Genomic DNA, 21,980 nt, shown 5'->3' with positions numbered 1-21,980 from the left:
ATCCTACTAGCTTGTACCAGTCAAATCAGTCACAGTTACGACATAACTCAGACGATTTTTGGTGGTGTTGACCTGCATGGTCAAAAGAAGTAAGCTGGACCTAGCCTAAGAAATAAAAACAAAAAAAAATGTTCGTACCTAGTCTATAACCAACAATTCCAGTGCTGGATTAATCATGTCCTAAATATTTGTTGTTCTCAACAATCAGTAAATAGAACTAGAACGAAGATACGTTGGGCTAGTGGTTTAGCATAAAGAATTGGATTCTTTCCTAGTTTTATTCTTATTGGGAAAGATGATTTACACTAATATCACTTGGGCTTGGTCCGAACTCCTCCCAATTAACAAAAGTAAAAAAGAAATTAGTAAATAGAAATCAGGGTTTAGGAACAATTACTAATTGTCTCTTAGTTGAACTAACTATTCTAAGTTTTTTTTCTTTATAATTCTAAAAGCTTTCATATGCTCGAAGAAAATTGAAAGTAAAAGATTGAGACGTTCATTTTAGAAAAAGTAGCATGCTCAAAATTAATAATCGGCTGTCTTTAGCTTTCTTTTTCACTTTAGGCAACCAAAGTTGATGGGGGAAGGCCGGCCTCCTCATTGTTCTCCTCAAAGTTTAGGCATCTCAATAATCTAAACCGAAAACGAAATGGAATAAACTAAAAAGAGCCCATGAAATAGCAAAAGATAGACAGATTCGTTTGGATTTTCACTGACAAATAAATAAACTAAGGTATTCATTTGCACATCTTTCCACTTCAAGTTCAAACCCTTATTATATATTGCTCTGTAGTAGTATCTTCGAATTTTACTTTATGAGTATAAATGTCTATTCCCTTCTACTTATTTGTTAATTCTAATAGCATTACTCTCATTCTTATAAAAATTCTTCTAGCTCTTAGTCGGGAAAATATATAGGTCAACAGAACAACTAATTCATCCATTTTACAGAAAATGTGAAACCGACCAAGATAATACTCATTTCAGTTGTTGTTTTATTGGACAAACGAAAAAAAAAAACTAAATTGAAACTTAGACTAATCCACAAATCTCATGGAGAAATACCAAATTTTTACTATAGTGAAAGTTTTAGAAAAGGGGGAAAAATCGTAAAGGGAAAGTTTACGAAATAATTTGATAATAATAGTAGACTGGCATGATGTACATATATCCTTTTGGAGGTTCAAGGTCTGAAAAATTCGAGAAGATTTGGCTGTTGAAACACTGGGTACAGAAACAGAATCCTTGATGACAGAGAAGTAATTAATCTATATATATAAAAGAGAGTTGAATCTCTCCTACTGACACATCAGCGTCCACGTCAGAAATTAGAAGTCTCACGAGTTGACACATCAGATACGCACCGTATCACTTAAACTTTGTTCTCTCGAAATGGGCTTCGCAGTGGGCTTCGTCCAGCGCAAATGAAATGCTCTTCGGCACTAGGCCCATCGACACTGTTCTACGGAATCTCTAAACAGATGTTCTCCTTCGTGTTTTTCGTCTGTTTTCATTTGGCGCTGAGACTTTCTAGATTCTGTAACGGTGTTTGTGGTTTAATCTTAAATCGTCTTTATTCTCCATCCCACTACGAATCAACCTATTGCGCTCTTCGTCTGCTAGATCTTTATATATATAAACCTTCGATGCGTCGTTTCCGGCAAAATCTATAATCTTCCGGAGATCACGATCTCTTCATCTCTCTGAAAAAGGCAGCGTCTTGTGGGGTTAGCAAGCTATTCGTCGGCGAGCAGGTGAGGCCAGCGACCATTGGCATTACCCGGAGCAACCACAACTTCAAGCTTTCTGACTATACAATGTCTATACGCTTATGGGTATTCTCAAACCTTGGATATATTATCAAATATATAAGATACTACAAATTTTCTTTTTCTTTTCCAGCTTTAAAATACTCCAAATTTTGTGAGGCTCATAATCCGTTCGTGGAATATAATTATTTATTTTATGGTTATAGTTTAACTTGCAAATGTATGATTATAAATACAAACAAAAGTAATTTAAAAATATATATTATATTTTAACTATGTATTCACAAATGAAATTTCTATAAGTTCTATATGTATTAATGCTTTTAAAAATATTAATAAACTTTAATATAAATATAAATCACTGTTATAGAATAACTTACAAAATCCAATCAAATGACATAGAAGATTAATCTTATTTCTTCTAGGAATAGGAATAGATGAAGTAGAATAAAAAAACTTATATGATGTATAGATCTTTATAATTACACATTGTGAATGATATAGATGATATAAAAGGGAAAAACATTGACAATACAAGTTAGATCAAATATAAATAAACAAATAAAACATATTTGGATATTCTCATTTCTAAAATAAAACTATACTGTATAGGAAAATTGGTCAATTGTAATAAAATTATGTTTTCATCAAACTAAAAACCCACAACAAAAAATATAAATAATAATTATAATAGTATGGTCTCACAACATATACATCAAATAAAATTAGAACACATCACATTAAAATAAGTATATATTAAATGTTAAACAAAATAAAAATAGACATTTTAAACTAAATATTTATAGTATACATATATAGATATAATTATGTTTAAATATTTAAAAAATATATAACTGGTCCGGATCCGGATATACATGCCTAAAATTACAGTATCTAGATCTTAATGTTTTTAATTTGTATATTAACCGTTGAAATTATTTTATAGTTCACATCCCGCCCGTAGGGCGGGCCGACCCTAGTTTCTTCTAAAACAACATAAAACAAAAAGAGCTGCACAATTACCAAAGATTCTAGTTACTTTGGTCTGGACTAGCTTTAATGGTTGGACAAAGTCATTGCAACGCCTCTTAAATCTGATGGATTATATTTTTATTTTTAGTTAATTGAACATAAACATTCAAATGTAAGGTATGGTGTTTATTTCACAGCATATGGTTTGTAGTTAGCAGGTGAATTCCACCCGAACTAAACAAAAATTGATTAATGCTTTTTTAAAAGCAAAAAATGATCACTACGTTCGACCAAAATGATAAGACAGATAGAATTTAGCTGAAAATACTATTTGATATTAGCAACATGTGATATTTGTGTGTGTTTGTTTATCTGTGATATTGTATGTTTATGGAAATCCCTCTCATTGTTCCTTTTTAATTGGTATCGTAGAGATGGTTTATAATTTTGACCATTATTGGAATTGTTGGACATGTTAGCACGTAAACAATACTCCTTCCACTTCCAATGTATGTTTTAGAATTTTCACATATATTAAAAAAATATGTAAATTCTCGATTATAAATGTATTACTTTTTGTGTTTTACTATTTTCATAGTTTTTAACCAATCAAAATTCAGTAAAACAGTTAATATTTTAGAAATTTACAATTTATCATTTTATATATATTGAAAAATTAAAATATTGATCTTTTTAAAAACATTTTTTTCCTTAAAACATATATCATTCTGAAAAATAGAGTATAAATTTTAAAATAAAGTTATACTATTTCAACTAATATATTATTTTTTTATCAATCTTCAAGACAGTAAGCTAAAATTGTTATACCAAAATCAACTTGTCATCCCTAGTATTTTTGATTTCGAACTGAGGTAAGATTAGTGTTGCATTGACAACAATTTTTGTTTTATTTTTTGGTTCCTAAAACCCAAAATTCATTATCTTTAGGGTCTCATCCAATCACGTTCTTAAAATTTTGTTCTCTTAAAACCTAATGAATAATGTGATTATGATCAGAATAATGTGATTATGATCATATAAATATATATATATAAAACCTAATTCAAATAATCCTAATAATTGGAAATAAAAAGAAAAAGAAATCAAATCAAAAGATAAAGAGAAGGTAAAAAGAAGGCAAGAGGCACTGATCTTTAATATCTATAATTGTCTCCGATCTCCATTAAAGAAAAAGCGATGATGTGTGTTCTCATCTTTTGTGAAAGTGTATATATATTGCTTTTGCTTTTATCAAAAGCAAAAAAAAAAAAAAAAAAAAAAAAGCATTAAAGCTCAATCCAACAGACGAAGAATGCATTGGATACTGCAACTTCTTTTTCACTTTTCTTTTAAATTTCTAGAATTATGATTTTCACATTTTAATATATTCATGAAAAAAACGCAACATTGAAATGATGAGTACCGTCCTCACTTATTAAGCCACTCACTATAAGCAGCAAACTCCAGAACATAGTGAGCCCCCAAAAATATTTAAAACAGTAAGAACATCATCATGTCTAATGATGATGATCTCCTTTGATTGATTCTTCTAGGATTTTGCAAATTTCTTGGAATACCCTTCTTCCCTTTCACTTCTCAACTTCTCTGATGTTACAATGGCAGACAGGATTTTCATTTTCTTCCTAGTCTTGTCTTCAATCTCTCTGCTCTTCTCTCCTCTCCTCTGTTCTTCTTCTAGTTCATCTCTTAACCTCTCACTTGTTAGACAAGCCAAAGTCCTTGTCTCTCTAAAGCAAAGCTTTGATTCCTATGACCCTTCTCTTGATTCATGGACCGTTCCAAATTTCAGTTACCTCTGTTCTTGGAGAGGTGTTTCTTGTGACAACTCCAATCAGTCCATTACTCGTCTTGACATCTCTAATCTCAACATCTCCGGCACTCTCTCGCCAGAAGTCTCCCGTCTTCCGTCTCTCGTGTTTCTCTCCGTCGCTTCTAACAGTTTCTCCGGCAAGATTCCTAAAGAGATCCACAAGCTCTCTTGCCTAGAGGTCTTAAACATCTCAACCAACACCTTTGAAGGAGAGCTTGCGCCACTCGACTTCGGTCAAATGACTCAGCTGGTGACTCTTGACGCTTACAACAACGACTTCACCGGATCACTTCCCCTGTCTCTAACCAAACTCACTCAACTCGAGTACTTAGACCTCGGAGGAAACTACTTCAACGGTGAGATCCCTACAAGCTACGGAGGTTTCTTGCGTCTCAAGTATCTTTCCTTATCTGGAAATGACCTAAGCGGGAGAATCCCTAACGAGTTAGGCAACATCACGACTCTTCAAAACCTATACTTAGGTTACTACAACGACTTCCACGGCGGGATACCAGCGGATTTGGGGAGATTGATCAATCTTGTCCACTTGGATTTAGCTAACTGCAGCTTGAAAGGATCAATTCCAGCAGAGTTAGGGTTCCTCAAGAACTTGGAGATTCTGTTTCTTCAGACCAATGAGCTCACAGGTTCTGTTCCAAGAGAGTTAGGGAACATGACAAGCCTCAAGACTCTAGATCTCTCCAACAACTTTCTAGAAGGAGAGATCCCTCTAGAGCTGTCCAGACTTCAAAAGCTTCAGTTGTTTAACCTCTTCTTCAACAGATTACACGGCGAGATCCCTGACTTCGTATCTCACCTTCCCCATCTTCAGATTCTCAAGCTTTGGCACAATAACTTCACCGGAAAGATCCCTGCCAAGCTCGGATCAAACGGGAAGTTGGTAGAGATCGATTTGTCTACTAATAAACTCACAGGTTGGATCCCCGAATCGCTCTGTTTCGGAAGAAAGCTACAGATTCTCATTCTATTCAACAACTTCTTGTTCGGTCCTCTCCCTCAAGATCTTGGCCAATGCGAGACGCTCTGGAGATTCCGTCTAGGTCAGAACTTTCTCACAGGTAGACTGCCAAAGGGTTTGATCTACTTGCCTAATGTATCACTTCTCGAGCTCCAAAACAACTTCTTGACCGGAGATATACCAGAAGAAGAAGAGGTGGGGAATGGAGGGTTGTCAAGCCTCACTCAGATCAATCTTTCCAACAATCGGTTAACCGGACCGATCCCTGGTTCAATCAGGAACCTCAGAAGCCTTCAGATTCTTCTTCTTGGCGGGAACCGGTTCACGGGGCAGATCCCTGGTGAGATTGGAAGTTTGAAGAGTCTTCTAACGATTGACATGAGCAGGAATGACTTGTCAGGCAAGTTACCTCCAGAGTTTGGTGATTGTCAGTCATTGACCTCCTTGGATTTGAGTCAAAACAAGATCTCAGGTCAGATTCCTGTTCAGATATCGAAGATTCGGATGCTAAACTATCTGAATGTTTCTTGGAACTCATTAAACCAGAGCCTCCCGGTTGAACTCGGATACATGAAGAGCTTAACATCAGCAGATTTCTCACACAACAACTTCTCCGGTTCAGTACCAACTCTAGGGCAATTCGTTTACTTGAACAACACGTCATTCCTCGGAAACCCTTTTCTCTGCGGATTCTCATCCAAACCTTGCAACGGTTCCCAAAACCAATCACGATCTCAGCTTCTTAACCAGAAAAACGCTAATTCCAATGGCGAAATCTCTGCGAAGTTCAAACTGTTATTCGGGTTAGGCCTTCTAGGGTTCTTCTTGGTGTTTTCCGTTTTAGCTGTGGTCAAGAATAGGAGAATGAGAAGGAGTACCTCGAATCTATGGAAGCTAATAGGGTTTCAGAAGCTCGGATTCAGAAGCGAACACATTGTCGAATGCGTTAAAGAGAACAATGTGATCGGTAAAGGCGGAGCAGGGGTTGTCTACAAAGGCTTAATGCCAAACGGAGAAGAAGTTGCGGTCAAGAAACTCTTAACCATAAGGAAAGGATCATCTCACGACAACGGTTTATCCGCAGAGATTCAGACATTAGGTAGAATCAGACACAGAAACATCGTGAGATTACTCGCGTTTTGTTCAAACAAAGACGTTAATCTCCTTGTCTACGAGTATATGCCTAACGGTAGTCTCGGAGAAGCCTTGCACGGGAAAGCCGGAGTGTTTTTGAAATGGGAAACGCGGTTGCAGATAGCGTTGGAAGCGGCCAAGGGTTTGTGTTATCTTCATCATGATTGTTCGCCGCTTATAATCCACCGTGATGTGAAGTCAAACAATATATTGTTGGGTCCTGACTTTGAAGCTCATGTGGCTGATTTTGGGCTTGCTAAGTTTATGATGCAAGACGATGGAGCTTCTCAGTGTATGTCATCGGTCGCTGGCTCGTATGGATACATCGCTCCAGGTAACATGACTGATTCCTAATACTTGTTTCTTGCATTATACGTAACACTAATTATGGCTATGCATTTAGGTTTCGGTTCCTTTTGTTTGATATTTGGTTTAGTTACTTACCGAACTAGAACAAATTACTATTTCGTATGGTTTGGTTAGTCAAAATCCACAGTTTGAATATGAAACTGAAAATGTGCTAAAACAAACGTGGTAGTATATAATTTTATTAAAATAATTATTTTCCTAAATAAGAAACTTCTTTAGGTCGTGTTGAGCTTAATTCTTTATGGTTTCTACTTGAATTGACCAGTTTTTTCAGTGTGTTAAATAGATTATAGTCCATTTTGGTTTAGTTAAATCGATTCAAATGCTCATTTCTACGTTCAACTCATGTACGGTCGATCTAAACCTGTTTTATCCAATTTATTTCAAGCAGAATATGCATATACACTGAGAATAGACGAGAAGAGCGATGTGTACAGTTTTGGAGTAGTTCTGTTGGAGCTAATAACGGGTCGAAAACCAGTAGATAAATTTGGAGAAGAAGGGATAGACATTGTGCAATGGTCAAAGATTCAGACAAATTGTAACAGGCAAGGTGTGGTAAAGATCATTGACCAGAGATTGAGCAATGTGCCACTGGGAGAAGCCATGGAGCTATTCTTTGTGGCAATGCTATGTGTTCAAGAACATAGTGTTGAGAGACCGACCATGAGAGAAGTTGTCCAGATGATTTCTCAAGCTAAACACCCCAGTACTAATTTCTAAATCCAGTATGAGTTAATATATATAAGTAAAATAGTTTTTTTGTTATGGTGTATGTGTAATGTGGTTATAGAGTTTTTTGGAAATGTAATGAAGATTTAGTGGTGATATGAGTTTATATAAAGGTTGAGAAGGAGGGGAAGGGCTTAGAATTATATATTCGTGATGTCATAAACCCATTCAGCAATTTCAAACAATTGTGAAAGATGTGAGAGATTATACATCCTGCGTCATCTATAAAAAAGTATATATATCCTACATACCACCAGTTGAATTAAGCGCAGTCGTTTGACTGATGCGTTCCTGGGTTGGATCTACTGTGAATGGGATGCTTTACACCATTAAAAGGTATTAGCGTAGACTGGTCCCGGACCTGTGGTGAATACGGACCTATGAACCTTGAACATTCCTGTTAATATATATATATAATATATATATATATATATATATATATATATATATATATATATATATATATATATCCTACATCAAATACCAAAGTTTATCAAGATAAATTGTGTGTGTTAATATGCATAATTAATAAGTTTGATTATATGTTTTTATCAATCTTGAATATGCAATCTAAAATTCATTTTTAGAAGAAAAAAATTAAAACAAGATATCATTCTTGAATATTCAATCAATCTTGAATATGCAATCTAATCCCATATCATTATATTGGGAAATTGTATTTTAAAATGAAATTTGCATTATCTTACACTCTTCCAAGATTTGAATTATTTACTGATAAAAACAAAAACAAAAGAAAAAATCCAAATCCAGAAAATTAGGTGGACTGCTGATGATGCTAATGTTTTATTCAAATTTTATCAGTCGATTTTGAACAAGTCCAAGAATTTGCTTTGGCGTGGACTGTGGAGTATCAAATTATCACGGATCTTAACTATTTGGTTCAGTTAAACAATACCCGCTTCAGATTTCCGGTTTGGATCAGATTAAATTAAACCAACTAGAGCAACTCCCAACTCTCCCATATAAAAAAGTAAACCACAGTCGAAACAATCTTCTTCCTTTCGGGACTGGAAACTTTTGGAGCTCCCAACGGTCAATCGATTTGTACCTCTTGAAATTGGATTTGTATATCTCTTCAAGTTTAATAAATGTTGGTTTAGTTTAGTTTAACTAGCAAGTTGTGATTCGATTTTGGTTAAACTTTTCGGATTTTTGGATCACGTTTTATTTTTAGCCCCTCCTTCCCCTTGAGTCGAATCTTATAAGATGCATGTCAGCTTATATGTTTCGTCGACGTTATTGTAGAGCGTGACAATCAGAAATGGGTCTATTGTCAAACTGGTATTGGTACGGATTCGTATTTTTACCACACACTGGCTGCCCTGGCTGCGTAAGAGTCTTGTCTAGTGGGCCTTGTGATGGGCCTAAATCTGTAACAATAAGGTATGGGGTGTGTGAAATGGAAGTGTACAGAAACTTGAAGGACTGGATTGAAAGATTAAAAAGGAATAAAAGAAGTGTTTGACACAATAACGCACCCACTATCTCTTTCTTTCTTTGTCTCCGTCTTCTTCTTCCTCTTCCTTCCTCACTGTTAACGCAGAGCCTCCGTTTCTTCTACCTCTCCTCCTCCACAGAAACTATCTTCCATTCTCTTTCTTAAATATTCCTTTTGATTCTTTGGTACGAATAAGAAGAAGAACAAGGAGGCGGTGTTTCTCTTGTCCTCGGTTGAAAGACATTAGGTGTGCGAAAAAATAAACACAGATCGGAAATCGTAAAACCTATCATTTACAAAAAAAAAAAAACATCCGTTCGCACTTGGGGTATAATGATGAGGTTTCTCTTCTTCTTCTTCTTCTTCTTCATCCTCTCCGTTTTTCTTTTCATTTTCGCTCTGTGCGTTACGCTGACCATCGGAGTCTTCCACTGATTTGGATTATTTTTTCTTTTTGAATTTCTTAAATTGTTTCCGATGGATCTGAGTTTGATTTGAAAAGCTTGATATTCAAACGTGTTTATGACTCTAATGTCAAACCTAAGCTTGATATTCAAACGTGTTTTTAGCTACCATCTCTTTTTGATCCAACAACCAAACTGTTCTGAAATTTTCTGGCCAAATATTTTCAATTAAAATTCTCAGAGCTTCATAGAATCTGATTTGGATTAGCCTTCATTGAAAAAAAAAAACTCAGGAAGATTTTTGAAGAAAGTTTACCTCAAAAAAAACTCTCACAGAGATTGGCATTTCGTAAAAAAATCACTGTGAAATCTTCATTTTCATTAAGCGGTATTGATCTGATTATTATTTTTTTTTTTTGGTTTAATAAGGTATCAGAGAGTAAGCCCAGATTGTCTCCCCCTTACGAACGGAGCCAAGAAGCCCTACTTAAGACCTTCACCATCATCTAACGAAGACACAACGACCTCAATCCCCGCCGGAAGAGGATTTAACGGCGAATCATGCACCATCAGCTCGTCACTAGACGGAGTTCCCAAAGGATTCCGGTTCAGATCCACCCAACAACAACAACAAGATCCTAGTCCCGGCCGCGGCTGTGGAGATGTGCTGTTGCAGTGGGGACAGCGGAAGCGATCGAGAATCTCCAGAGCCGAGATCCGATCCTCCTCAACCGCAACAGCAGCCGATGATTCTTCCTCGTCTTCTGGACAAGGTAAGACTCAATCGAACAAGCTCTCGAGAAGATCGGTTAATCCGTCTATGCCACCGCCTCCTGCTCCTGTTTTCTCTGGCCAGACTTCAAACCATAGAAACGGTTTCGTCGGCGGCAAGGAAATTTTCCTTTCCAGGTTTAGCCCAAATCTTCACACTCCATGCATTTTCCTATTTTTATATATTATTTACTTTAAATGTAAGATTATATTTGATTTGATTTTCATTTTCTTTTTTTTACAGATTTGTTTCTTAATTTTGTGTAGATTTTGTTACTGTAAAAGTTATTTTCTCTAATCGTGACTTGTTGTCTGTGTGTTTTTTTCCATTTGGTATTTTTGTTCGTCCATGTTTATGTCATAAATACTGTTTCTCATTTTTCAATTTTTTTTCGATTTATGATTTATTTAATTATATTTAGTTTAAGTTATTTTTGAGATCCAGACGCTTGGTTCATGGTTCTTCTGCTAAACCATTCACTAAAGTTGGTGATCCAGAACTCTTTTTAGGAATTTACATTAATACCCTTTGAAACACCAAAAGAAGCCGAGTGTTGTGTTGTGTTATGTCTCGTCTTTCCCCAAGTCTCTGTTTCTAGGTTTTTCGCTTGTTTTGCTTTTGTGTCAAATATATAAAGATTTTTCAATCTAAATCTTTGATTTTTATTTTTGTTTGAAGAAAATATTTTGCTTTCCTTTCTTAGACCCTAATCTTCAAACACGTCTCGCCATATTAATCGATTTTAAGTTTCTTCATATTTTCATTTTGGTCCCTAGAAGATAAAATCTTTAGTTTTTCTTCTGCGTTTTGATTCTGATTCTTAAATATGTTAAGGGTGGAACTCGTTTTCCTTTTCTAATTTTCTTCCATTTTTAACGAAAAATAATAATAAATAAAACTTTCTTCATTTCATATAACTCTTTCCAAGTGTGGAACTTTATTTTTAAAGAAACAAAATCACCTGTGGATTTAAGCTGATCATCATCCTCATCATGTCCATGTCCAGGAATCTAGAAGATCGATCAGCCAACGGATCACCATCAAGGCACATCGACGGCCGTATGGCGTCCAGATCAGCCGGCTCAAAGCGATCTCCACCGTCTCCTGACCAAATCGAGAAGAGATCTAGCGTCAGAGATCATCATAGACAAAACGGGTTGGATCATAATCATGATCAACAACATCAAAGAGTGAGCAGATCAGAATCAATGGCTCAGGCTCATCCAGAGCTGGAGACAAACAAAAACAATGGAGAGAGAGAGAAAGCAACGCAAGTGGAAACAAGAGAGTGGCCAAGGATCTACATTGGCTTGTCTAGGAAAGAGAAGGAACAAGATTTCTTGGTTATGAAAGGCACAAAGCTTCCTCACCGACCCAGGAAACGAGCTAAGAACATTGATAAATCCCTCCAGGTACATACTCATTAATTAATAATGAAATAAATAAATACTTCATTTTTGTCTTGAATTAAAAATCATGAGAATGGAAGTGTGTTGTTAATTTGTGTGTTTGTGGACAGTATTGTTTCCCAGGGATGTGGTTATCTGATTTGACCAAGAATCGTTATGAAGTTAGGGAGAAGAAAAATGTGAAGAAGGTAATTAACTTTACTTGCTAATCCTTTTTTAGTTCCTTAGTTTTGTGATAATGACAAAATAGATTTAATAAGTAAAAGTTAGTAGAATGGAAGAACACAAGATGGAATGGGTTTAGGTCTTTTATATTTTACATAATAATAATTTATGAGTGGCAAGAGAAGGTGGTGAACTATAGACCTTATTTAATAATTTAAAAATAATTTCTGTTATTAAATGAAATGAAGAAAATAGCAAGACATGGGACCTACTACTACTCCACCTAATGGAGAGAATAATGAACTGTTTATTTTTCTATCATTTTGTTAAGGAAAAGATCAAAAGAGTCAATAATACAATTATAAAAGTTGTTTGCAAAGTAACACTTGAAGCCACATATAATAAAAATAAAACCAAGTGGGTTTCATCTCTGTTTTATTTTTGTCAAAAGTATTTGATTTTTTTTTGTCAAAAATATTTAATTTTTTTGTCAAATGCAAATTTTGAATCAAATATAATGATTCAAATGAGGTTAATGGGGAATTAACAACTGTTTTATTTGATTACTTATATGCAGCAGCCGAAACGGAGAGGATTGAAAGGGTTGGAGAATTTGGATACCGACTCCGAGTAAATTCTGCTTCTTTTTCTGGTTATCGATTGAGTTTATATAAAGAGTTGGGGAGGACGAATGTACGTGTGGCTTGCTTGTGATGCTCGTGCCAACAAGAACCCAGTGGAGCGAGAGAGCTATCGAGAAGTTCACCCTTTTTCTTTTTGTTGCTGTTAGTGTAACAAAGAGAAGAAGGTGACAATGCATCTAAATAAACATAATTCAGTTTTTAATCTTTTTTGTCACAAATTCAGTTTTCTTAATCATTTACAAAAATGAAACGAAAAACGGAATCTTTACCTGTTTTGAAACCTCTTTTGCCTTCTATTTCTTGGATAAATCAATTTAACAGATTCCTTTATGCATGAATAATTAATCATATAATCCAGAAAACAGTTTCAAGTTAAAGAAAATATTTCGGATCACGTCAAAGGTTATTTGTGAATCGAAGATTCGAATCTCATTGACTTTACGTCCTTTTTAAGGCATCAGGCTGTTCGGTTCGAATTTAAATTTGCTTCATTTACATGCTTCAATAGCCTCTTTGAAATTTTACTCTCAGTTGCTTGCTTAGGACCCACTGATTTTCAAGGATGATCTCTTCCAAAAATGGTTTTATATTATTTAAACCTTTGTCCATTTGTTGACATTTTTGGTTGATTAGGATGAGACAATCTAAGAGATGCCATGAATGATGATATGTCTGAGGTTGATAAGTAAACATTTTATCCGTTAAATTTGATTCGATTCGATATTCGTTTCGATTCGAAAATTTTGATTATCTGTAAAATTTTGAAGTAAAACAACTATTAAAAATTAATATTCCTTAAAATCAAAGCAAATCACAAATATTAAAATTGTGGAAAGCGGATATCCGCTCTGATTCGGTAATATATAGATACATCTATATTTCGATTATATTTAAAGTTTTAAATGTATATAATTATATAATTATTATTCTAACATATGATTTGAACATTTATATTCACATTATTACTTATATGAAAATATTACATAAAAATAAAAGATTTTTTTATGAAAATTATATTTTTATTGAGTTTTGTGTTATTATAATTGTTAAATAAGTTTTAAAAATTACAAATAGATTAACTACTTCTTTTAATTTTTATTTTATATATCATGCAAAAAATATTTTACAAAACAAATTTGTATCGATTTTTTAAGTTATTTGTATTAATCAAAACAGATGAGATATACGAAAATATCTGTAGATATCCGCAAATATTTATTTACTTTCTAGATATCCATTTTTTCGAAACAAAACAAATCGAAAATTAGATATCCGTAACATACAAAATAAATCACAAATAACTTCAAAAAACGGATATCGGATCTGTTCCCAGCCCTAATTCTAATGTCTGCCTACAGGTTTTGTTTTAAGTTTTTTTTCATCTAATGAGAAACAGTTAATTGATCAGTTTTATGAAAAAATAAACATGGCTTCATTTTAAATCTTGAGTGAGTAGGGCCTCTGATGTTGACCAAAAAAAGAGAGTAGGGCCTCTAATAGTCATATACCGGCCCTGTCTATAGCTTGGGACTAATCTTATCTCAGGGTTTTACTATTTCATTTTACCGGCCGTCTATGTTTACAAAAACGACACGACTTGTGCATGTGAGATCTGAAACGGCGCGATCTGTGCTTGCGAGAAACTTTAACGGCACGTTTATTCTTCTAGGAAATAAAAACGACGGGTTTTGTGCTCATAGGCAAATAAAAGGGCACGCTTTGTGCCTGTTGAAAATCGCAACGACACGATATGTGATTCTGGGAAACTGAATCGGATAGGATTCAATATCAGCCCTTCATTATTCTGAAGAGATAAAAACACTCTACAAAGTCTCACACTATCTTCTTCCTCTTCAACAAAAATCCACCAAAATTCAAACCCTAGCTTCTTCCATGGCGATATTATCTCCCGCCGCTTGCTCCTCCTCCTCTAGACTCATCACTCCCTACTCCACCCCTTCCCTCCCTCTCTCCCCCGCCGCCATTTCCACCTCCGTCAAACTCAAAACCCTAAACCTCTCCTCCTCCTTCCTCCCTCCACACTCCTTCACCACCCCCTCATCCTCCCCCACCCAATCCACCCGCCGCTCCTTCACCATACGCGCGGCACGTGGCAAATTTGAGCGGAAAAAAACACACGTCAACATCGGAACAATCGGACACGTGGACCACGGGAAAACAACCCTAACCGCCGCCCTCACCATGGCCCTCGCCTCCATGGGAAACAGCGTCGCCAAAAAGTACGACGAGATCGACGCCGCCCGGAGGAGAGAGCCCGCGGGATCACGATCAACACCGCCACCGTCGAGTACGAGACCGAGAACCGCCACTACGCCCACGTGGACTGCCCCGGGCACGCCGACTACGTCAAGAACATGATCACCGGAGCCGCGCAGATGGACGGAGCCATCCTCGTCGTCTCCGGCGCCGACGGACCGATGCCGCAGACCAAAGAGCACATCCTCCTCGCCAAGCAGGTCGGCGTCCCGGACATGGTCGTCTTCCTCAACAAGGAGGATCAGGTCGACGATGCGGAGCTCCTCGAGCTCGTGGAGCTCGAGGTGCGCGAGCTTCTGTCCTCTTACGAGTTCAATGGTGATGATATTCCGATTATATCCGGATCCGCGTTGTTAGCAGTGGAGACGCTTACTGAGAATCCTAATGTGAAGAGAGGGGATAACAAGTGGGTGGATAAGATCTACGAGCTTATGGATGCTGTTGATAGTTATATACCGATTCCTCAGAGACAGACTGAGCTGCCTTTCTTGTTGGCCGTTGAGGATGTGTTCTCTATTACAGGACGTGGGACTGTGGCCACGGGGAGGGTGGAGAGAGGGACGGTGAAGGTTGGGGAGACTGTGGATTTGGTTGGGTTGAGAGAGACTAGGAACTATACTGTCACTGGTGTTGAGATGTTTCAGAAGATTCTTGATGAGGCCTTAGCTGGGGATAACGTGGGGTTGTTGCTTAGGGGTATTCAGAAGGCTGATATTCAGAGGGGGATGGTGTTGGCTAAGCCTGGGAGTATTACTCCGCATACTAAGTTCGAGGCGATTGTGTATGTGTTGAAGAAGGAAGAAGGTGGGAGGCATTCTCCGTTTTTCGCTGGGTATAGGCCTCAGTTTTACATGAGGACGACGGATGTTACGGGGAAAGTGACGAAGATTATGAACGATAAAGATGAGGAGTCGAAGATGGTTATGCCTGGGGATAGGGTTAAGATTGTTGTGGAGCTTATTGTGCCTGTTGCTTGTGAGCAGGGGATGAGGTTTGCTATTAGAGAAGGTGGTAAGACTGTTGGCGCTGGTGTTATTCAGTCTATCATTGAATGATTGTTTGTAGCATATCTATTTACTTGTTTTTTTTTGTTTCGCAGAACTCTTTTTGAGTTTTTAACATTTGATATCGAAATGTCATATAATTTTTGTGTGTTTTCTTGATGTTTGGATCGTTGTGTTCCGGCTTTGAGGACAAGATTACAGTCACTTGGTTTGAAACCATTGTTTTACATGCCCGTGAATTACAGAAACTGATATGATTGTAAATAACATAAAAAGATGAAAGTTGAAATTTGAAGAGATGATCGAGAAGGGGAAAGAGGGAGCTCATGGATTGTGACCACCACCTCTGCCACTGAAAGATGGGCCTGCATCGATCTGACCATTTGTTTGATAACTTCTCAATCTCCTCCCTAACAAGACATTATTATTAATTTCGGTAGAAGAAAACTTCAATATAAGTAAGGATGATAATACCATCTATATGCTTATGGTAAGGGAACACTAACCAGCTCTTGGGAGTGATTCTTGTTTAGAAGCAAGAACAAGACTGTTGCCAAGAAGAACCAGCAGCATGAAGAACACAAAAGCCAATGGTGAAAAAATCTTCTTTCCCATTTTACTCAAGTAATCTTATTTGGCCTCTTCGTTTTTTCTATTTTGTATGTATATATAGAGGCTGATTAAAGGTGGGTTTAGTCTAATTAGATTTTTTAATGAAAATTTTAAGAAAGATTCGTATTACAAAATAGGCATGATAAAGTATTATACACCACGAATCTCATGTGTCATCGTCCTCCAACTTGATCCTTCAATGATGACTTGTTTATAAATTCTTTCTGTCTTTTACTTTGACCTCTCTCTTGGTTCGAGTCTTTGATCTAGACCCGTGAAGATAAAGGCCAAAAAGACCCCCTCAACGTCAACGGTACAAGTTGTCTGGATGAGATTCTTTTGCAAAGTTGATGATGTTTAATAAATATAAAATATATGTTTGATTTAAACTTGTTTCTACACTAGATATTATACAGATTTCTCATAATAGGAAGTAGCTGCTTTCTTTTGATGCATGATGGATGATAACTACAAAATAGGAAGTTTCATGTCTCTCAGATACGTCGAAGTGAAGCCAATCTCCTCTCTAGATCATCCACTTCAGTAGATCCTTCGCTGCAAGAAGAAGTTAAAGGATGATTGAAATGAATGATTTATGGGTCAAAGTAGATACTGTGAATTGTACATACTCATTCTTGTTGCTGACTGTGGTGGGAGCAGCGGTCTTTGTTGCAATCCGACCCTTTGGAGCTGAAGATAACTGTTTACAAAGAATCAAGAAACAAGATCTTACTTGTAAAGCGTTGAGAATATTTTCTTGAAAAATTTAGCCTAACTAGTTTAAGAGAAACCAACCTGAGATGCAACACCAACACCAATCTCATCGAGCACCTATATAAGAACGAGGCAATATAAAGGAATGAATGAGTAAAAGCTTGGAGAAAACAAAGCAGAGGTGTCTTCTAGTGATTGAAACTGCAGTAACTAAAACCTGGTTAGTGAGATCTTCAGTTTCTTCTTCAGCTTCATCTTTGTCAAGTGTTTCATCAATTGCCTCAGACATCATCTCTATCTGCAAACACACAAAAACCAGACATGACACAACAGCTAATCTTTGAGTTCACACCAGGACTTAAAAAAGTATCAATGCTCTTAAAGAGAGCAAATAGAGAGAGAGATTGTTTACCGTCATGTCAAGTTGTGCAGACTGCTTCTGGAACTCCTTGATCACTTTAGCTTGTTTCGTTGGTGCCATTTGCTGAAAATGTTGAAAAGAAGTGAGAGACCCATCACAGTAGCAAATGATGAAGCAAAGTGGGGATCAGTACCTTGTTCATCGCAACCATAGCTGTGGTTGCGCCTTTCATTCCTGATGAGATTGAGGTGCTTGCATACAACGCCTATGTATCAAACATCCAGTAAGTTAATAATGGTATTGAAGCATGTGGAGATGAAAATGGGTGGATGGATAGATTTAAGTAAGTTAACCTGTGTATGGGTGGTTACACCACGAATTTGAGCACGGCTTCCCTGCAGATTAGTGATCTGTTGCCTCAACCTAACAAGTTGTCGAGCTAAGATCTTCGTGGCAGCCTATGACAAAATGTCTTAAAAATGATTATTCATGTACAATAGAAGAGTCTAGTAAAAACACTGCAAAAGAAACTGTGAATATAGCGACTGGATCCTCTGCAAGTTTACCTCATTTCCAGTCTTAGCTGTTTTCTTGATTTCTGCTACAAGCCTCTTCTCCTAATTAATAGCCATATTTGGTGAAACGTCAGAGCTACTAATGTAACAGCATCGCAGGGAATAAGATCAAAGAGTCAAGAAAAAAAAAGAAGATGTCCTCTTTACCTCCATTTGAAGAGATGTAATCTCGCGCTCAATACCTGCAATTACATTGGATTAGATGGAAATAGAACTATACAGCAATCCAAAGAAACAAACTCAGCTAGCTAGCATCATATGATGCAACTATTCTAGTCAAACTAAGCGAAGAAGCAAGAAAATGTCTATAAATAAGTGAACTCAGCTAGCATCGGATCTTGTACAAAGACAAAGATCACCACAGAGACTCTACAACAACAAGAAGGTCTATAAAAATGTAAAACAGGATCTCTCTACCACAGTTCCAACACTTCCCATTGCTACACTACATTTTGAGTGGCGGCAAGATAAATAATATGCTTACAGAGGTAAGTATGCAAGAATGAAGGAAGACATACCTCGTGTAGCCACAGCCATTTCTCTCTTGCTGGTGCGGAGAGCATCTGCATAAAGAATTAATGATTTCAAGTGAGATTTCAAATTAGCACTAAAACAAAAACTGAATCTCAGGGCAAGTAACTAATTTAGCAAGAACACAAAGTCACTCAACAGAGTAGACGCTCTCTCTATTACGGACATAGAAAAAAAAATCAAAACAAAACTCAGAAAGATCTTAGAAGAAACTCAACACCGTCAGGTTCAAGCACAGAAAGGTTACAGTTTTTGCAGTAGAATCCCTAGATCCAGTTACTACAGTATAAAAAGTGGACAAAATCAATTTACAATCAGGATACGAAAATCAAAGCTTTAACCTTTGGGGGTTGTCTTCTTCTTGAAAATGTTCATTGCCTATTGGAATAATCCTTAATCTTTGTGCTTATGGCGACAGAAACCTAGTTCCGTTCTAGATGGAAGTGAAGTTGATCTCTTTAGAGAGAGAGAGAGAGAGAGAGAGAGAGAGAGAGAGAGAAAAGGTGTGTCCTTTATTTCCTGAGTATAAAGTCAGTGAGTCACTAACGCAACGGAAAAATGTAAACGTAGCCGTTACACCCAAAAAAAAAAATGAAAATCCTCTTAATGTTCTTTAATGCATAATGGAAGAGTTCTTTCTTTTTTTTTTTTTTTTTTTTTTTTTAAAGAGCTTTGAATGGACGAGATATTAGTCTCTGAAATCTGTGAAAAACTCTTTGAAATCATTCATATTGATTTTTCTTAGCATAAAATCATTAAACTATTCAAAACTAGGATTATGATTGGTTTCCATTACATGCGGATTATATATTTCAATTTTTATATTTATTTATATCATGTTTTTGTTTATTACTCTGCTTTTCTATTATGTAATGTTTTTAATGTATTTTCTTTCGACTATAATATACTTTTTATTACAACTATAACATGTAAATCTAATATAAATACTCATTTTAAAGTAAAACTAAATTATATATCTTATCCAAAAAGTCCATAATAAAAGTAAAACAAATTTTTAATGTTTTAAGAGTTAAGTACACTAAAACTTCATCATCATTCTTCTTCCATAACATCTTTTCACTTTTCCCAAAGATGTATGTTCAATCAGAAAATAGTTGAAGGCCTTTAGATGATCTTTGTGGCCTACATAACTACTTGTTTTGTGGACTGTAGATGATTTTGTGGCACACAAACACATTCATAGCCACAGATACTCTCTAAGTGATTTCTTTTTCTTTCATCATCACTTGTTTTGCTTCTTGGATCTTTGTATTTGGCATTTGATGATTTTTATCTTTTTCATCGGTAGATGGGAAATGGAAGGGTGCCTAACATGCCAAATGGAACAGCCTCTCCCGGGACAATGCCATCTACTTCCACTGTGAGTTATCATTTTTTGATCTTTGTAATAACTCTGTACATTCTTTATGGAACTGGTACTTACTCTGTTCATTGGTTTTCCAATTTCGTAGCAGTTAACACCACCGTCTAAGACACAGACCGTCGTTGTATAAAACCCAATGTCTGTTAATGCAACTGGAAAGTTTGTGAGTTTTAGTATCTCTTGTGTTCTCTTGTAGCTGTTTGCTTCTTTTTATCTGCTTGTTTATACAATAGAGTAAGGTTTAGAGTAAGGTTTGACAAAGTGACTGAAACACACAAATTTGCAGGTGAGCAACGTTGTGGTTGGAGTGACAACTTGCAAAAAATAACCCAAGAATTGAGTGATCTGAAATATAGATCATGGATTGTACATATTACATAGTTATCTCTTGACAACTTTTGATCTGGCACTTCAGTTTTTGTAGACTTCGGCCATTTGTGGCATTGTTAATGTATGTATTAATATAATCTGACTACACCAACCAAACAGTAAAGACTTTGGTTTGACAATCTGCTTCTTCTCTGAAATAAGATTTGCTTCATGAAACTTTAACATGGCAAGAAACTGATTTAAGCATTGGTGGATTAGATAAGACTGCTCTTAAAGCAAGTCACTGGATTCTGGGAATCTTTTCACAACAACCAAAACCTAATTAATACACTCCAAGAATGATAAAGAGTTAGATGATCAGACAAAACCTTCTAACAAGACATAGAGCTCTTCCCATATAAATACTCTGTGCACGTTGCCACAGATTCATATTACTTTCCTCTTTTTGATCACTCACTGCATCAAACAATGCCTAGAGAGAAGATTCTGTTTGCTGGTGGTGGGACTACAAAGAGTTGGAAACTACTCTTGGGGCTGAGAATACTTGCATTCATTGCTACTTTTGCTGCAGCCATTGTAATGGGACTGAACAAAGAGACAAAGACCTTGGTTGTGGCCACAATTGGTACTATTCCAGTTAAAGCCACTTTAACCGCTAATTTTCAGGACACACCTGCTTTCGTGTAAACCCACAAAACCCTATCAAGAACTCTATGTTTTGATTGTTACTATTCTTAACTACAACTCTTGGTGAAAAATGTGTTACAGGTTCTTTGTTATAGCTAATGCCATGGTGAGCTTCCACAACTTGTTGATGATTGCTCTTCAGATTTTCAGCAGGAAAGTGGAATACAAAGGCTTCCGTCTACTCTCCGTAGCTATTCTTGACATGGTAACATGCCCATTTTCGATTGAACCAGTCCGGTTTATTCCGGTTTAAGAAACATTAATATGTGTATATGGACTTGGTTTCTTGATTGATACAAAAAAAGCTAAACGCAACTCTGGTATCTGCGGCTGCAAACGGGGCCGTGTTCATAGCGGAGCTTGGGAAGAACGGGAACAAGCACGCCAAGTGGAACAAAGTCTGCGATAGGTTCTCCGTTTACTGCGATCACGGCAGAGGAGCACTCATCGCCGCTTTCTCCGGAGTCATTCTTATGATCCTCGTCTCCGCCGTCTCCATTTCTCGCCTCTCAATCAACTCTAATAAATTCTCCACCGCTGCGGCTGTTGCTTCTCCGTAGTAACTCGCCGTCAAAAGTTGTTCAGCAATATGTATGCATACTTATGTGTCCGTGCGTGTGTCTATTACTTGGTGTGTTGTCTCTCAAGTCTCAAGTAGCTATCATGTTGTCTAATGCACTGCTCTGTTTTGTCACTTTCATATAGAGACGACTTTTCATTTCTCGCTCTTTTATTACATTCTAGTATCATTTGATTATTTAAAAAAAAAAATCTAACAGATTACAGTTTTCTTTCTCGGTCACTTCTTCCATTATTATCCAAATATAATTCTAACAAATTGTTTACATCATTACATGTAAATG

The 21,980-nt window shown here is 36.4% G+C and overlaps 5 protein-coding genes across 6 annotated transcripts; 4 read left to right on the top strand and 1 right to left on the bottom strand.

Moving 5' to 3' along the window:
- Positions 1-4,178: 4,178 nt before the first annotated feature.
- Positions 4,179-7,932, top strand: LOC108822663 (leucine-rich repeat receptor-like serine/threonine-protein kinase BAM3). Its single transcript, XM_018595800.2, has 2 exons — positions 4,179-7,022; positions 7,449-7,932. The coding sequence occupies exons 1-2, from the start codon at positions 4,361-4,363 to the stop codon at positions 7,778-7,780; spliced, it is 2,994 nt and encodes a 997-aa protein (XP_018451302.1). The 5' UTR covers positions 4,179-4,360; the 3' UTR covers positions 7,781-7,932.
- A 1,352-nt stretch (positions 7,933-9,284) lies between these two features.
- On the top strand, positions 9,285-12,972 carry LOC108818753 (uncharacterized). Of its 2 annotated transcripts, none has more exons than XM_018591686.2 (5): positions 9,285-9,589; positions 10,082-10,561; positions 11,431-11,836; positions 11,944-12,021; positions 12,579-12,972. In XM_018591686.2, exons 1-5 carry the CDS (start codon positions 9,582-9,584, stop codon positions 12,630-12,632), a joined length of 1,026 nt encoding a protein of 341 aa, XP_018447188.1. In that variant the 5' UTR covers positions 9,285-9,581; the 3' UTR covers positions 12,633-12,972. The 2 variants fall into 2 exon arrangements, with proteins under 2 accessions (XP_018447188.1, XP_018447187.1); XM_018591685.2 differs by having other exon boundaries at positions 9,286-9,589; positions 12,576-12,972.
- Positions 12,973-14,457: 1,485 nt separating this feature from the next.
- LOC108822687 (elongation factor Tu, chloroplastic) lies at positions 14,458-16,074 on the top strand. Its single transcript, XM_018595831.2, is given in 2 exon segments — positions 14,458-14,899; positions 14,902-16,074. Coding segments are annotated over 2 exon segments (1,437 nt in total). The 5' UTR covers positions 14,458-14,535; the 3' UTR covers positions 15,975-16,074.
- Positions 16,075-16,886: 812 nt separating this feature from the next.
- LOC108822689 (vacuolar protein sorting-associated protein 2 homolog 2) lies at positions 16,887-19,228 on the bottom strand. The gene is made up of 11 exons (XM_018595832.2): positions 19,058-19,228; positions 18,704-18,748; positions 18,333-18,367; positions 18,177-18,227; positions 17,964-18,068; positions 17,804-17,875; positions 17,662-17,733; positions 17,467-17,547; positions 17,331-17,366; positions 17,165-17,235; positions 16,887-17,090 (listed from the first exon to the last, which is right to left on the bottom strand). Exons 1-11 carry the CDS (start codon positions 19,089-19,091, stop codon positions 17,030-17,032), a joined length of 663 nt encoding a protein of 220 aa, XP_018451334.1. The 5' UTR covers positions 19,092-19,228; the 3' UTR covers positions 16,887-17,029.
- A 1,584-nt stretch (positions 19,229-20,812) lies between these two features.
- LOC108821034 (CASP-like protein 1B2) lies at positions 20,813-21,907 on the top strand. The gene is made up of 3 exons (XM_018594081.2): positions 20,813-21,113; positions 21,199-21,322; positions 21,423-21,907. Exons 1-3 carry the CDS (start codon positions 20,899-20,901, stop codon positions 21,675-21,677), a joined length of 594 nt encoding a protein of 197 aa, XP_018449583.1. The 5' UTR covers positions 20,813-20,898; the 3' UTR covers positions 21,678-21,907.
- Positions 21,908-21,980: the final 73 nt, after the last annotated feature.

This window comes from Raphanus sativus, chromosome 8 (genome assembly GCF_000801105.2).
Source record: "Raphanus sativus cultivar WK10039 chromosome 8, ASM80110v3, whole genome shotgun sequence".
In the NCBI taxonomy this organism is placed as follows: Eukaryota; Viridiplantae; Streptophyta; class Magnoliopsida; order Brassicales; family Brassicaceae; genus Raphanus; species Raphanus sativus.
This window is presented reverse-complemented; position numbering and strand designations above follow the sequence as displayed.